The 16,408-nt window shown below is 38.9% G+C and overlaps 1 protein-coding gene across 2 annotated transcripts in view; it reads left to right on the top strand.

The window, feature by feature from the left end:
- The window catches only part of LOC109910621 (nucleus accumbens-associated protein 2), a 106,364-nt gene that overhangs the window by 67,757 nt on the left and 22,199 nt on the right, over positions 1–16,408 (top strand). For both annotated transcript variants that reach the window (XM_048613617.1, XM_020509837.2), the window contains one exon: positions 10,911–11,087. In XM_048613617.1, coding sequence (XP_048469574.1) covers positions 10,911–11,087 — 177 coding nt within the window. The remainder of the gene's footprint in view (positions 1–10,910; positions 11,088–16,408) is intronic.

Raw genomic sequence — 16,408 nt, 5'->3', positions numbered from 1 at the left:
AACCTCATCCCACCCCCTTGACCTGTCCGTCCTCCCTGGACTGACCTATCTCCTCCCTACCTCCCCACTTACACTCACCTTTACTGGCTCCATCCCCGCATCTTTGACCTGTCTGTTTCCTCTCCACCTATCTTCTCCTCTATCCATCTTCTATCCGCCTACCCCTCTCTCCCTATTTATTTCAGAACTCCCTTCCCCTCCCCCATTTCTGATGAAGGGTCTAGGCCCAAAACGTCAGCCTTCCTGCTCCTATGATGCTGCTTGGCCTGCTGTGTTCATCCAGCTCTACACCTTGTTGTCTCTATAAATATATTTAAGGTTTTTTTGTCCCTTCAGTTGCAGAAAATTGCAAAGAGGTTATACGTGGAATCTGCTATTCAACCTAATCACTTGGTACTTATCCTCTAAGCAATTAGTTCTCCTTACCATACCTTCCCATATCACCTCCCCTGTAGCTTCAGCTTTTGAGATTAAGTTAAAAGATGAAAAAGAATTCTCTTCCATTTCATAAAGATACCATTTAATTCAATATTGTTTGAACATAGTCTGATCATTTTTTGAACAAGTCTTAAACTTTGAAGAAAGTATTTTTGCAGGAACTGATTCCAGACAGTGTTTTGTTTTTCCACTATAAATTCTCCTGTTCTCACCTGTAATGGGCCCACATTTTATTCTTACTAGTCTTTTCCTGTTCATTTTGATAGAAGCTTTTGGAGCCCACTTTTTATGTCCTTTGTTAGCTTGCATTCTAATTTGGTTGAGTTTTTTTTTTGGTCATCCTCTGCTGGCTCGTAAATTGCTCCCAAACCCTTCTCGTTCTGACATTCTTGTAAGCCACCTCCTTTGGTCTCATGCAATATTTACCATATTTTGTTAACTACAGTTGATTCACCTTTCCCTTGGATGTTTCTGCTTTAGAGAAATGTATGTATTGTAAACCTTGTATTATTTTTATAAATACTGGCCATTACCTGTCTACCATCAAATGTTTTATTGTACCTTTCCTGATCCACCGTAGCTAACATGCTCCTCATGCCCATGTGGTTTCCTTTGAATGAACAAATGAACAATGCATTCAACCTTAGCGACCGTAATATATAATTTTACATTATTTCCCAAAGGCTCCTTTACATCTAAGTTATTAGTTAACCCTCTCTCCTAGCACAAGATTAAATTCAAAATAGCTGAATCTTTTTTTTTCTTACTACATGTTCATTTACCAATTTAGCTTCCCTTGAATCTGAGCTGCGTCTTAGGTTCTTATCCCCTGCCAATCCAGTTTGAACCTTGCCCAACAAAGCTAGCAAACCTCCTTGCAAGCATATTCATTCTTGTCCTGCTAAAATATAGTGTCTATCTCATACAGGTCTCAATGCCTCAAAAATCAGATATCCTCCCTCCTGCACCAGTTTTCCAAAGAATCCCCTCTCAGTACTGCTCTTCTATTGAGCTGACCTATGGTTGATGTGGCTCTGATTGCTGTCCTCACCAGCATCCATTGGCACACTCATGCATTATTTGCTTGCTTCTCTTAGACTATGTTCCTTATTTGCCTGCACAACTCTAACGTGTGGTGTGCCCACCTCCCGAACTGTGCTATCTGTTTCGCAGATGCACAACAGTCACTCCAGCTGCTGCTTGAATTGTAGAAAGATGTGCTGGATGCAAGACTAATGCCAAGAATATGGCATTGGAGGCAGCAGGCCAGGCAGTACCAGAGGAGCAGGAAAGTTGACATTTCTGGTTGGGACCACTGCCTAGCCTGCCGTGTTCCTCCAGCTCCACGCTTTGTTATCTCTGACTCCAGTACCTGCAGTTCTTGCTATCTCGGGGTATAGGATGCCAAAGATCCCATGTTAGTCATAATCTTTTTCAGGATAGTACTGTGATGCAATCCCAGCACCATTGTATAACCCTGTCTGAATTAGTTAACCTCAAATATAATTGTGAAAAAATAATTCAGTGGTTTCTTAGAAACCAAAAAGACAGTTTTTTTTTATACACTCTTGTGAGCCTATTTTTAAAATAGATTTTTATACTAATTGTTGAGAATTTACTGGAGACTCGCATTCTCAACAATCAGCTCCAGTCTTCTGTTTACACCACAAAAAATTAGAAATGCAAGTTAATAGGAGAGGCCAACATCACAGGCCCTCTGTTCACCTCAACAGTGGAATTTAAAGCTTGAGAAAGAAACACCAGAGGAGATGGGGTGAATTCAAGCCAAATTTGATATGGACAGAGAATTGGAGATACAAATAAAGATTGGATTGAGAGGAAGAAAACAAAAAAGGGAAGGAAAAACACATTTTTCAAATTAAGAGGAACCCTCCAAGCAGCTCGTGTAGGAGTGAGACAGCACAGTCTTATTTTGTTCCCTTTCTAGGCGTCCATGTTTGGCAAATCAAGAGTTATAAAATTCACTCCTGTTGTCAGGGTCTTTATGCAGTGAGCTAGCAGCCCTAACTTGTTGCAATGAATTTACTTTATATTTATGACAAAAAGTTCAATAACTTATTTCTCAGGGGGTTTGATGGCAAGTTCTTATTTCTCACGTGGTCAAGTGGTATGGTTATTTTCCAAGCAATATTCTGGGCTCTTGTTAATACAGTGGGCTCTGCCAGCTTTTCTTCAATTGAAAAGTAAGTTGTGATAAACTTCAAGGCTGTACTGTCAAGACATTGAAATTATAACTGAGTCAGAGTGGCTTTGTATTGAAAGTTTAATGTTGGGAATAACAGCAACCTATATTTCTATATTAACAATATTTGCTGGTTTCTGGTTTGTTTTTTTTAAAACAAGACTTGTTATTGAATCATGCTTTCTGCTGCTGTGCCGCTTGTTGTTTAAGTTCATTGCTAGTAATAGGCTGGTTAATTGAACATTATTATTGGGTAAGGTTTTGAAATCTGTAATCAGGATGTGTGTTTGATGGAGGGAGTTTCAGATAAGAGAATTCAATATGCACTTGGAGGCTTCAGTTAATTAAAGAGCGTTTGAAAATGGCAGATTGTTTGTTTGTTTTTTTTTAATTCAGAAGATGCTGGCTTCGCTGGATCGGCTCATCATTTATTTATTACCCATCCCTAGTTGCCTCATGAGAAGGTGGTAATGAACTGGTGCAGTTTGTGTGCTGTAGATAGACCCACGATGCTATTAGAGAGGGAATTCCAGGATTTTGACCGAGTGATATATTTCCAAGTCAGGTTGATGAGTGGCTTGGATAGGAATTTGGAGGTGGAGTTTCCATGTATCTATTGCCCTTAACTTCTGGATGGAAGTGGTCATTTTGGTCAACCTAATGGATTTTCTGATAAATTAACAAAGGCTGATGAAAGGCATGTGGATGTTGTCAGTATGGAGTTCAAGTAAGTATTTGAGTAAATACCTCACGCAAGATTTGTTAACAAAGTTTAGGCTTGTGGAATAGAAGAATCATTATCCAACTGGATGAAAATAGGCTTACTGGCTGATTTGTTTTTCAGACTTAAAGGTGGTAATTAGTAGTGTTCCATAAGGATCTGTGCCTGTGCCACTGCTTCCTTTTATGTACTTGTATATGAATGACTTGGATTTTGGAAACCAGAGCAAAATCTCAATTTGCAGATGATATCAAACTTGAGTGACTGGTAAACAGTGAAGGCTATGTGAATGGCTAATAAGCAGACAAGTGGCAGATGGAATTCAGCCCAGGGAAGAAAACAGGATTTAAGTGTAGCTGCTGGGTTCAGGCATGAATGCATTGAGCTCTGAAGCTGGAGGGTTCAAATTCAAATCCCATTCCAGAACATGAACAGACCAACACTTGTGAACAACCATTGAAGGGAGTGGGGCAGTGTTGCACCGTCAGAGGTTGAAAATGCAACAGTTCCGAGATTACTGCTTTCTCAAACGTTTTGAGAATTCCGCAGCGCAGTGTTAGGATGCTACTTCTAGTCTAGAAGGATCCAGGTTGAAGTCCCCTTGTCCAAAGGTGCATTGTATTATGTTCAGACTTGTTGATCAAGTAACTATATGATATATGCAGTGGTAGTTGTCCCTACCTCTACCCTAGAAGATTTGTCTTCAAATTCCACTTTCCCAGCCATGAATCTTAACGTGTGTGAACAGGTTGATTTAACAAGATATACAGTGGTGATATATCTTGGCAGAAGGGATTGGGAATGACGGTATAATAGCGCACTTCAAAATTGAGCAGGAACAGTGTGTATAGAGTGGTTAGCAAAGCGTACAGAATCCTATGCTTCGTATTCCTGACTGTTGGGCACAAAAACAGGGTAGCAATGCTGAACTTGTGTAAGCCTCTGATTAGATCCCAACTAGACATTTTGCATCCAGGTAAGTAGAAACTCTGCTCATTAGCAGATGGTAGAGGATTAGTGACACAGATTTATATTTTGAGCAGGGAAAGTGTGAAGGAGAACTCTCTCACCCAGTGGGTGGTAATGGACCTTGCTGCTCACAAGGTTAGCGGAAGCAGAAATCACAAATCTTTCTAAAGGAAATTAACTGGACGTTTGAAGGAAATGAGTTTGCAATGCTATGAGAATGAAGGAAGGAATCGGGGCTAACAGGATAGCACTTCAAGATATTGACATTAGTTTGATGGGCTGAATTAGCCTCCCTGTGTGATGTAAATGATTCAGACTCTGTCACATCCCCACTTTATTTCATTAGATCTATTAGTGAGACAATTGTTTTACTTTCTTTCAAGCAATTAATAGCATGGTTCTGCATAGATATTGCCTCATTAACTGGGTCACTGGATACTACCGTCAGTCCAGGTTGTTTTTTAAATTAAATACACTTTTGTACCAGGATCCTAAAATGGTTTTTAATAAATCTATAGTCAGTCTCAAAGTTATTTTGGACTCCGTTCTTTCATACACTTCTTTTTCTTTTACTGTGGGCATAATAACTGCCTTTTCTGAATTAGGACTAACTTCAGGTCAATTGCTCCATTTAAAGGTCAAAGCTGATATTTCTACTTGACCTCCGTTTTTATTCCTTCCCCAATGTGCCCAATGATCTATTAAATGAAATGTTCTGATCTATTTAACTTTGTTTCATGAAGCTAGCTAAACCTCTGTTTATGCCAGAATTCTCTTTAAATGTCACATGGTTCATCTTGGTGGGATTTCCTCTTGTGATTTGCAATTATGAGCCACCAGCTTTGCTTACTAGCATTCCTTCAAAACATCAATAAGCCGCTTACTCAGGAATGATTGATTTGCATAAAAGTTATACATTGGTTTGTAATTGAGCAAAAATAACTGCATGGAATAGAGATTAACTTTGAAAACTGAAAATCAATGCAAAGATCAGTTTCCTTTTTAAACAGCAATGAAGCCCGCCAAACCACTTCCATTCACTTTATGGTGATGGTTAAATTCCCCAGTGCCCACCCCCACCCCTGCTATCTTTTAAAAGAAGTCATTTGAGATTTAAAACATTAACTTCATTTTAGGATTTAAAAATAGTAGTTTCAGTTTAACTTGTGTTCTACAGGGAAGATTTTGAACTTGGTCACTTCAGAGATTGCAAAACTATAAACCTTTATTTAATTACTAGAATGTAATACCCCTCTTTTGTGTTGGAGAATTCCAGTTTTGAAATATCACCATAGATACCCTCTGCACCATTGACCCAACAAAATAGATTAATAAATTTCCATTAAATCTCAATTTGTTTTTGTTGCATTGTATAAAACAATCTGAGAAGGTTTTTTCAGAATGTTCCACGTAAATGTGGAATCTGCTTAAAGATAGTTTGGGGGTGCTCATATCTCTGCACTTCATATGAGATCTCATACTTGTTACATGATCACCATAAACTACATGAATAGTTGGAATACTTGTCAGTTGGGAAAATGAATGTGATTTCTGAGGATTTTAAGATTTAGACTAAAATTTTGGTGACTAATTATATGAAATTAGTTGCTGTTGATTTTTAGTGGACACAAGAATATGCAAAGTTATGAGCTAATATTTGAAGAACCTAATTTCAGGCAAAAGAATAATGCTATTGAAATTTGAAAAAAAAATTGTTTTCATTTTGCATCTTTTCAAATACTTGCCCGATCTATTTTATAATGTATCAAACATTCAGTGTCAGAGTCCTGCTTCAAGGATTTTACTGATTTTCAATTCGGTTAATCTCATTGTATTGTTATTAATGATGAACCCCTATCACTAGTTCTGTCTCTGTTCAATAGTCTTTCCATTATACAATTTGAACAAATCATGAACTTGTACTCAAATTGAGATTTGCAGAATCTGCAGAGACATGGTTTGAAAACTCTTGCCTAATTTGGTTTGGTACTGTAGTCTGCTTTAATTTTAATCACCTTGATCTTTGCAACAGGAAGAAATCAAGAAATTTGCTTTCCATGCCTAAGAATTCATTATTAATGTGCTGGAAGGAATATACTTCTGTAGAATGATTGGTACTCCCATACAGTAGGCTATTCTCAAATGACCTTCGAATAAGTGTGTTACAGGAAAGTACTTGCATTTTGTAAACAAGAATGTTGCACTTAGTGGAAAATCTTCAATGCGAGAGATGATATTTTAACATAATTAACTCCTGGTTAGTTCCACTCAAAGCCTAATACAAATGTATTTAAGACAGTGGAAATGGGGAACAGTACAGCTATTTTAGCCCCCAAATACATTAATAATCAACAGAATGGTAATTGTCCGTGATTGTCAGTTTCATTTGTAGAGCTAGAAATATGTTGACTAATTATTTGGTGGAGACCACATTGATTAAGTGTGATATTTGATGGAACTTGAGTATGGCTGAAAGATTTAAAATTCCTGTTTCATTAGGAATTGTGTTCTGCATTTGGTGAAAGTGACAATGAAATTGACTCGTCAAAATTGTTTGACTTGGATGAAGGAAGGGAAGGCAAGAAGCTAAATTTGCAGACACCAAAATGGGTATGCAAATTTGTTGTGAAGAAACCGTAAACAAGTTGCAGGTAGATATAGGCAGGTTGAGTGAGTAGAAGAAATCTCGGGTGAAGTGTAATGAAAAATATGAAGTTGTTCTCATCTAGCAGTAAGAGTGAAAAACGGTATAATTTAAATGGAGAACAATTGCAGAACTCAGAGGTGCAGAGGAATTTGGGCGTTCTGCATATGTCGCTATGGAGGCACAATACACATTCAAGAAGGCAAATGGGATGTCTGTTTTGTTACAAGAGGAATTGAATATAAAAGTAATGGTGTTATGCTTCAGTTATACAGGGCATTGGTGAGACTACATCTCCTAATGCTGTGTGCAGTTTTAGTCTCCTTATTTAAGGAAGGATGTAAATGCACTGGATGCAGTACAGGGGAGATTTCCTAGATTGATACCTGGAATGAGTTATTTGTCTTGTGAGGAAAGATTGACATTGTCTTCCATTGGAGTTTAGAAGAGTGAGAGCTGACTTGATTGAAATGGATTCTGAAAGATTTCGACAAGGTGACCAGGAAAAGGAGGCTTCCTCTTGTGGGTGATTCCAGATTAAAATTATTTTGGTAAAGTTCCTGTTTTCAGCCCTGAATGGATATAGACAAAAGATGACCTATAATCTTTGAGAGGCATTAAACAACAGCTACCAGACAACAACATTTAATTCAAAGACCATGGCTCGATATTAGGACCTCCTGTTTAAAGTTGCTATTATGTGACCTAGCCAAAAAAAGCAAGGACATCCAGTGAACATGTAGCCTGTTTGTATGCAGATTCTCCCATTGAAAGCTTCTAAGTGATAGTTAGTTATTTTTAAAATATCACTCTAGATTTTGGGCAAAGGTTCCCCTGCCTTTTAAATTGAGGCACCTTTGCAGTTGCATGCAACTTACTGCATGGAAATGGCCATATGGCCCAAGTAGTCTGTATCAGCATTTAGGCTCCGTATGAGCCTGTTCCCACTCTACTTATTCTAAACTGATCAACATGACCTTCCATTATTGTACTTGTATAGCTTTCTCTTAAATGCATCATTGTTATTTGTCCAAACTGCTCCATGCAGCAAATTCCACATTCTAACTGCTCTGTATGATGAAGTTTCTCCTTTTTTATTCCTATTTGGACATATTAGTAATGTCCCCTTTTTATATCTCCTCGTTATTTTCTCTGTCTACCCTATCGAACTGCATCGTAAATTTAAATACCTCTAATAGCTCACCCCTCGCCTTCTCTAGATAAATGAGCCATTAACTGAAAATGAAAGCTAAATGAAACATATTCAAAGGTATCTTGGTTGGTCAGGTCATTGCGAACTTGAGTAAGTTACTCTGAGGAGTTAGTTTCGGTATGGATTACTTCATGCTTCCAACCACAAGCATTCATTAGTTTTACAAAAAAAAATGTCAGCATAACAAGTGTAGGATTGTTTCATTGGTTTTAATCTTGCTTGTTTTAATGTAGAAATAAGTTAAATGTTGTTCTAATCAATTTTGTAATTTAAGGGCTGAAAATGAAAAGCTTAACATAAGCAAGGTAAAGCACTTGGTAAATAGACTTGATCTGCACTTCAGTAGTGGAAAATCAGTCTTATAATATTGAACACTATACCGATTTCTGTTTTCAGTTTTATATTTGCTAAGCATTGTATGTCTTCAAGTTTTCAATTGATTTCTAATTCTTCATTCTCAAACAGCTTCAGATCATTCTGATCCCTGTTGGTATCTCATACCGCCTTTGGAAGGTGCCCCAGTTGTGGAGAGTGATAATATCCCCTCAGCGAACGTATTTAACCACTGCTGACCTTGTCCCTCAAAGACCTACCTGTTAATGAGGATGTTGTGACAGTAGGAATCTTTATTGTGATACAATAGTGCATTAAATGCTGGACCATCCAGTGCCAGATGTCTGTCTTCCTGCGAGTGTTTCCCCTCTATCGTTTATGACGTTTTAATTGCAAGTCTCTCTTTTGCTTATCCACAATGCTTGCGGTTGACAGAAAAAATATCTATGTTTTCCCATGAATGTCCAAGTTGATCATTTGGGTAATGATTGTTTGAAGATCTTTAGATGACCATATGAAGTTGTGTATGAAACTGGTGGTTTAAGCATATTATCTGAACTCTTGCTATTATTGACAAAAATAAGGAAGATTCTGTTTGCTAGAATCTGAAACAAATTAACATTAAGAAGGTTTGGAGACATATTAGGGCAAAGAAGTTCATTTGATATCATCCAATCAATTTAATGAAATTTATTCCCTTGTTTTGGGTTTCCCTGCCAAACCTGATGTTCAAGTCCCATCTCTACTGCTGAATGGCTTCCTAGGCCAATTCAGAGGTAACTTTCAGTCCTACTGTTTCAGTTTCTTCCCCCCCCCCCCCTCACCAGCCCCTGCCCTCTCGGGTTCCTTCCTGCCCTCTTTTTGTTTTCTTTCTCCCCCCGCCCTCGTGTTGCCTAATCTGCATTGTCTCGCAGTCTAGCAACATCTCAACTTTATAGTTGAGTATCCTTGTATTCCACACTGGTGGCCTTTAGCTATTTAGTCATAAGCTCTGGAGTTCTTCCTTTGCATCTCTTCATACCTTTCTTCTTTCATCTTTAGGATATCCCTTAAAGATTAGTCAGAGTTAAGTTTTTTTTTGTTACTTATCCTTATACCTCCACGTGTGGCTTGATCCTTCTGTTTGATAAAATTTTTGTACGACAGCCTGGAATAATTTTACTGTATTAAATATAAATGCAAGTTAATAGTGAAATAATTTCCTTTCAGGAGTCAGAATGATCAAAGTGACTTTCTTTATGCAGTTGAATGCTGAAGCACGGAATACTTTAGGGGACGGTTTGTGAGAGTGGTTGTGGCATCTTGCAAGGAATGTGTTTGAAACAGAGGAAGATGTAGGGTATGGGGCACATAACCTAGTGGAACTGAGTTTGAATTATTCTGCTGTAGAGCTTCTACGCAAACATTTAGTCAATTGACCTGTTCTTATCCTGTGAACATTTCTTGATTATCAGGGAGCTTAACACATCAGCCAGTGGTCTTTTAGAATCTGCCAGGTAATTGAGTTTGAGGTATTATTTGATAAACAAACTTAAACAAATTAATGGTTCCTGTTTCCCAAAGTGCAGGGTGCATTTTGACTACCCTGTTATCTTGTGCTACAACAGTGGTCTCTGCCTGATGAGCAGATGGTGGGTTAATTGCAACAGTAATATGTGGGGAGGAATTGAACAGGAGAGGAAAAAACTGCAGGTATATGGGGCTAGAGTGAGGAAGGAGTAGAGCCAATGTACTTTTCGAAAGAGCTGGTGAGACCTGATGGTATCTATCTTTGTTATATTGTAATTCTACAAATTTACAAGTTTTGAAAGTATTTCAAACTGAATTTCATGAAAAAGCACAATGTAATCTCCTAGTAAATTCCTGGACTATGAATATTCTGGTTTTTCACTCCAAAGGATCTGACTAATTGCTTTTTATAGATTTGTTTTTAATTATTTGAACATTGGCAAAAAATGTCAGTTTTCACAAGTTTTGAAATACTTCAGAGCATTTGCTGGTTAGACTTGTTTGTGCTAAACTTTCAGCCTTGTCACCTAAGGAAGTGCCTTGTGAATCACAGGAGGTGATGAATGATTGAAGCTGCTTAGTGATATGCCAACATCATACTAAGAACAAACAAACTTCCCAACTGAACCTTAGTCATATTTACACACAGATTTAACCACCAGCTATTTCCAGTTGAAGCATTTTGTTGAGGAGAAACAGCTGCTTGTTTTTATTTTGTTGTTTAAAATCTATCCTCGTTTTGCATCGTAAGGTGACAGCACACTAACCTATATTTCTTTCTCTTCAGTTACTCAAATTTTACCTTCATTTGAACACCACATCTGCTGTGCTATTATACATTACTGTAACTAAAATTGTTTTTAAATTCTTTTTGTCTTAGCTCAAGAGAAGGTTGGGCAGCTGGCAAACCAGATGACAGTAGAAAATCGTTCCTGTGTGCTTGTTCGTCGTGATTTGGTTGCACTCCCTGCTAGTCTCATCAGTCAGATTGGCTACAGGTGTCACCCAAAGCTATACTCTGAGGGTGATCCTGGTGAAAAGCTTGAACTTGTCTCAGGTAAACATAATTTAATATCTTGATCAGTCAATTGAGAAAGATCGCTTGCTCAGCGAGTTACTGAAAAATGAACAGAGATATTGGAATCATTTGTTATAACTTTCCAAAAGCCATCAGTTTCTGGAGAAGTATAAGAGGATTGGAAAGCTGCTAATTTGACACCATTATTCAAAAAGGGTGGGAGGCAAAAGCAGGAGACTATGCCAATTAGCCTATCATTTACTGTAGTAGTAGTAGTAGTAGTATTGGAATTGATTTTGTTAAGCAAGTAATAGCAGAACATTTGGAAAATCATAACCTAATCAAGCAGAGTGAGCATGCTTTCATAAAAGGGAAGTAGTGTCTGACTAATTAGAATTTTTTTGAAGAAGTCTCAGAGTGGATATAGTAGACTTGATATATTTGGACTTCCAGGAGGCATTCATAGAAGGTTAAGTCATAAGATAAGAGCCCATGGTGTTGGAGTGGTATGTTGGCATGGTTAGAAAATTGGCAAATAGGCGGGAAACAATAGTGAGGGGTTCTTTTTCAAGTTGATGATCCATGATCATGGGGTTCCACAGGGATCAGTGCTGGGAATACAACTGTTTACAATAAATATTATTGACTTGGAGGAATGATTTGAATGTACTGTAGCCAGATTTGCAGACAGCACTAAAATCGGTGGAAAGGCAGGTTGTGAGAGGGAAAAAACAGTTTGCAGAGAGGTATTGATAGGTTGAGTAAGTGGGCAAAAAGATGGCAAATGGAGTGTAATATATGAAAAAGTGTAGTTGATTTTGGAAGGGAGAACAGAAGAACGGAGTATTATCTAAATAGAGAAAAACTGCAGAATGCTGCAACACCAAAGGGATTTTGGGGTACTTGTGCATGAAACACAGAAAGCTAGCACACAGGTGCAGCAGCTAATCTGGAAGGCTAATAGAATGTCAGCCCTTATTTCAAGGGGGTTGGATTACAAGAGTAGGGAAGTCTTACTGCAACGTACAAGGTGCTGATGAGACCACATTTGGTGTACTCCTAGCAGATTAAGATATCATTTCATTGGAGGTAGTTCAGAGATGGTTCACTTGGATGATCTCTGGTGTGGAGGCATTGCCTTATGAGCAAGAGCTAAACAGATTGGGACTCTCTTCACTGGAGTTTAGAAGAATGAGATGATGTCATCAAAATATATAGGATCTTTAAGGGGCTTGACAAGCTAAATACTGAGAGGATGTCTCCCCTCATGGGAGAGTCTAGGACCAGAGAGTATAGCCTTTTGATAAAGGGATGCCAATTTAAGACAGAGATGAGGACGAATTTCTTCTGAGGGTTGAGTGTCTTTGAAACTCCTTGCCACAGAGCTGTGAAGGCAGAGTCCTTGTGTATATTTAAGGCTGAGAGAGATTTTTGACCAGTAAGGGAATCAAGGGTTATGGGAAAAATGTAGGAAAGCGCTTCAAAGGAATGTTGGATCAACCAAGATCCTATTGAGTAATGGAGCAGGCATGAGGGACTAAACTGCATACTCTTGTTTCTGTTTCGTAGGACTTGTGGTCCTATCAAACAGGAAAAATATGTTGATCTTCAGACTGATTCTTTGTAACAATTTCCAGTAAACCATTGAGCCTAGTGCATGCTTTTTTGATGCCTCGTTTTAATTTCTTTTTGATTTTTAAATACATTTATTCTTTGCCCACGGTGAGTGGAACCTTATTATAACCTATTTTAACAAGAGGGCTGAGAAGTGGAAATCCTAGCAAACTCTGTTATTGAGGGCAGCTGGGAGAGACCTCACTGGACAGAAATGTGTTCTAAGTGGGGTGAATTATGGTCCCGTGGAGAAGAGAGTGAAGTTGGAAAGTTGATCCTAAAATCAAATTGAGTGAGTGGATGGAGATTGATCAAAAATTCATTCACAATGATCAATGATCAAGAGCTGTATGTCACTAGACTGATGTGCATATGTGCTGTAGGGTTACAGGTCAGCCCTTGTGATGCATCTTTTGGTTCTGCACCTTTGGTTGACCTAGTTTAAATTCTGGACTATAACATATTTTAAAACTCCAGTGAAAGGTAGCGCTATTCATGAAGTAAGTTGACAACACAATGAGCACAGATTGGTTTACGTTGAGCTGTGATAATGCCTACATTTGCAGTTGTGAATGCTGATGGACAAAGAACCAACTAACAGAAGGAGAAGATTCTATAATTAACCCCAGCCTCGTCATTGGGAAATATTTAAAGATGAAGTAGATTTTTAAAATTGAGGAGTTGAGGGCTATTATTACCTGCCATGAAAGAGGTGAAGTCTTGGGCAGATCGTCCATGATCTCATAAAATGGTGGGGAAGGCTTAAGGGCCGACTCATGCTCTAATTTCTTATGTTATGGCAGCTACTGGAATTTTAAGTTCAATTGGATGCTGGTAGTAGATAGAAGGCAGAGATCTGCAATGCTGCGTTCTGTAGATAAATCTACAATCGAGAAAAGGATTCATGTTAAATTTTGTACTTCACCATCTGGCTTGGAACTACTTAAAAATAGTCAAGTCATTGATCTTTCTTGCATTGCAACTAAATGGGACAGGCTGGATGAGAGAGCTAGTCTTTTACTGACCATCTTTTCTGTCTGTTACCTTTTGGCTTGTAGCTCTTGAGCACACGCAATGGTTTATTTTTAACAGTGCCAAAGTTGTCTGAGCAACAGCAATAGGTTTAAAGCACCCAGATCTATCAGATATTCTAGTAAAATGCAATTTCACTTGAACAATAATTTTTGTTTTGTCTTCAGTATCCTGCATACGTCTGCTGTATATGTATTATGTCAGTGGAGATAATGCAGTCCCTAGCATAAATGTGCCAAGCAAACATCCATCAGATTTTGAGCTGCAGTGATTATCTTTTCAGTTAGCAATTCTATAAACTAATTGGACTTGCAGCGGTTTAAATGCACACAAGTTATGTTTTTGTACCCAGCACAGTTAGATTTTGGTTTCAAACAATTGGCCCTTACATGCGATGATATACTGGCCTGTCTCTGTACATGATGTAATCCTGCAGCATTGATGTCTGATCATTCTCCACCTGTATTCCATGCTTACCTGTCTAGTGTCTTCTAATTTGTTTAGCTCCAAGCAGAAAAACCTTCTCAACCACGTGTTCAAACAAATACCTTTTTGCTCTTAGTAACTTCTTCCACCTGCATACTCTTCAGATCTTTTCAGTCATAGAGATGTACAGCATGGAAACAGACCCTTCGGTCCAACTCGCCCATGCTGACTAGTTATCCTAACTGAATCGACACCGTTTTGCCAGCATTTGGCCCATATCCCTCTTAAACCCTTCTTATTCATGTACCCATATAGATGCCTTTTAAACGTTGTAATTGTACCAGCCACCACCACCACCACCACCACCTCCACCTCTGGCAGCTCATTCCATACACACACCACACTCTGCATGAAAAAGTTGCCCCTCAAGTCCCTCTTAAATCTTTCCCCTCTCACCTTAAACATATGCCCTCCAATTTTGGACACCCCTACCCTGGGAAAAGACATTGGCTATTCACCCTATCCATGCCCCTCATGATTTTGTAAATCTCTATAAGGTCGCCCCTCAGCCTCCAACACTCCAGGGAAAATCACCCCAGCTTATTCAGCCTGTCCCTATAGCTCAAACCCTCCAACTCTGGCAACATCCTTGTAAATCTTTTCTAAACCCTTTCAAGTTTCACTATCTTTCCTATAGCAGGGAGACAAATCAAAGGCAGTATTCCAAAAGTGGCCTAACCAAAGTCCTTTACGGCTGCAACGTGACCTCCCAACTCCTCTACTCAATGCACTGACCAATAAAGGCAAGTGTACCAAAAGCCTACTTCACTATCCTGTCTACCCATGACTCCACTTTCAATGAACTGAGAACCTGCACCCCAAGGCCTGTTCTTGTTCAGCAATACTCCCCAGGACCTTACCAGTAAGTGTATAAGTCTTGCCCTGATTTGTCTTACCAAAATGCAGCATCTCACATTTATCCAAATTAAACTGCATCTGCTGCTCTCCGGCCCATTTGCCCATCTGATCAAGGTCCTGTTGTGCACTGAGGTAACCTCCTTTGTTGTCCACTACACCACCAATTTTGGCGTCCTCTGCAAACTTGCTAACCGTACTTCTATATTCACGTCCAAATCATTTATATAAATGACAAAAAGCACTGGCCCCAGCACCGATCATTTCGGCACGCTGCTGGTCACAGGCCTCCAGTCCAAAAAGCAGCCCTCCACCACCACCCTGTGTCTCCTACCTTTGAGCCAATTTTGTATCCAGATAGCTAGCTCTCCTTGTATTCCATGTGATATAACTATGCTAACTAGTCTACCATCTGGAATATTGTCGAACAACTTACTGAAGTCATATTAGTTATGTCCACCACTCTGCCTTCTTCAAACTTCTTTGTCACTTCTCCAAAAAAAAGCTCATTCAAGTTAGTGAGACATGATTTCCCACACGCAAAGCTATGCTGACTATCCCCAGTCGATCCTGGCCTTCCCAAATGTAAATCCTATCCCTCGTAATCCCTCTAACAATTTACCCATCACTGACAGGCTTACTGGTCTATAATTTCGAGCTTTTCTTACCACCTTTCTTAAATAATAGCACCACATTAGCCAACCTCCAATCTTCCAGCATCTTACCCTTCAATTCTTACATTTTACACTACCCCAAATTTGATGGCTTCACCTGGTAGCTATGTATTTGGGCTCTGAGGCCACCGAGGCCAGTGCTGCTTAATCTATTACCCAGTATGACCCTGTTTCGAGCATTATAAAAGGCTGCCTTTTTAGAGTACGAGCACAGCTTTTGTAACTCCGTCGAAGCTGTGTGGTGGCTATTGCTGCCTTGGAAGTTGGGACCCTAAAATTTCACTTGGAGTCCCAACTGTCATTTTGGGAAAACCGGCCCTAAGCTCCTCCGTATCTCAGTTTCATATTTTAAAATTCATTAATTGGAAGCTACTACTTTGATCAAGTGTTTATCATTTGCCTTTGTTTCTCCTTTGTGACTCTGTGATTTTGCCTAATGTTGTTATGCACTACTTTAGCACATTTATTCTATATTTGCTTTATACATGCAAGTTGTTTCAAACCTGTTTCCAGTAACTTTTATTTCCTAATTATCTGCAATATGCTCTGATGATGATATCCATGTTAACGTTCTGTCACTGTAGTTTCAGTGTAAGGTTGTTACATCAAAGTAAACAATTACTGACATTTGCAGGTATAAAGATTACAAAAGATAGATAATCTGAGTACTGCAGGCCAAGCAGCATCATAGGAGCAGAG

The sequence above is a fragment of the Rhincodon typus genome, chromosome 28 (assembly GCF_021869965.1).
Source record: "Rhincodon typus isolate 14 chromosome 28, sRhiTyp1.1, whole genome shotgun sequence".
In the NCBI taxonomy this organism is placed as follows: domain Eukaryota; kingdom Metazoa; phylum Chordata; class Chondrichthyes; order Orectolobiformes; family Rhincodontidae; genus Rhincodon; species Rhincodon typus.
Note: the sequence above shows the minus strand (reverse complement) of the source record. Positions and strands in the feature narration are given on the sequence as shown.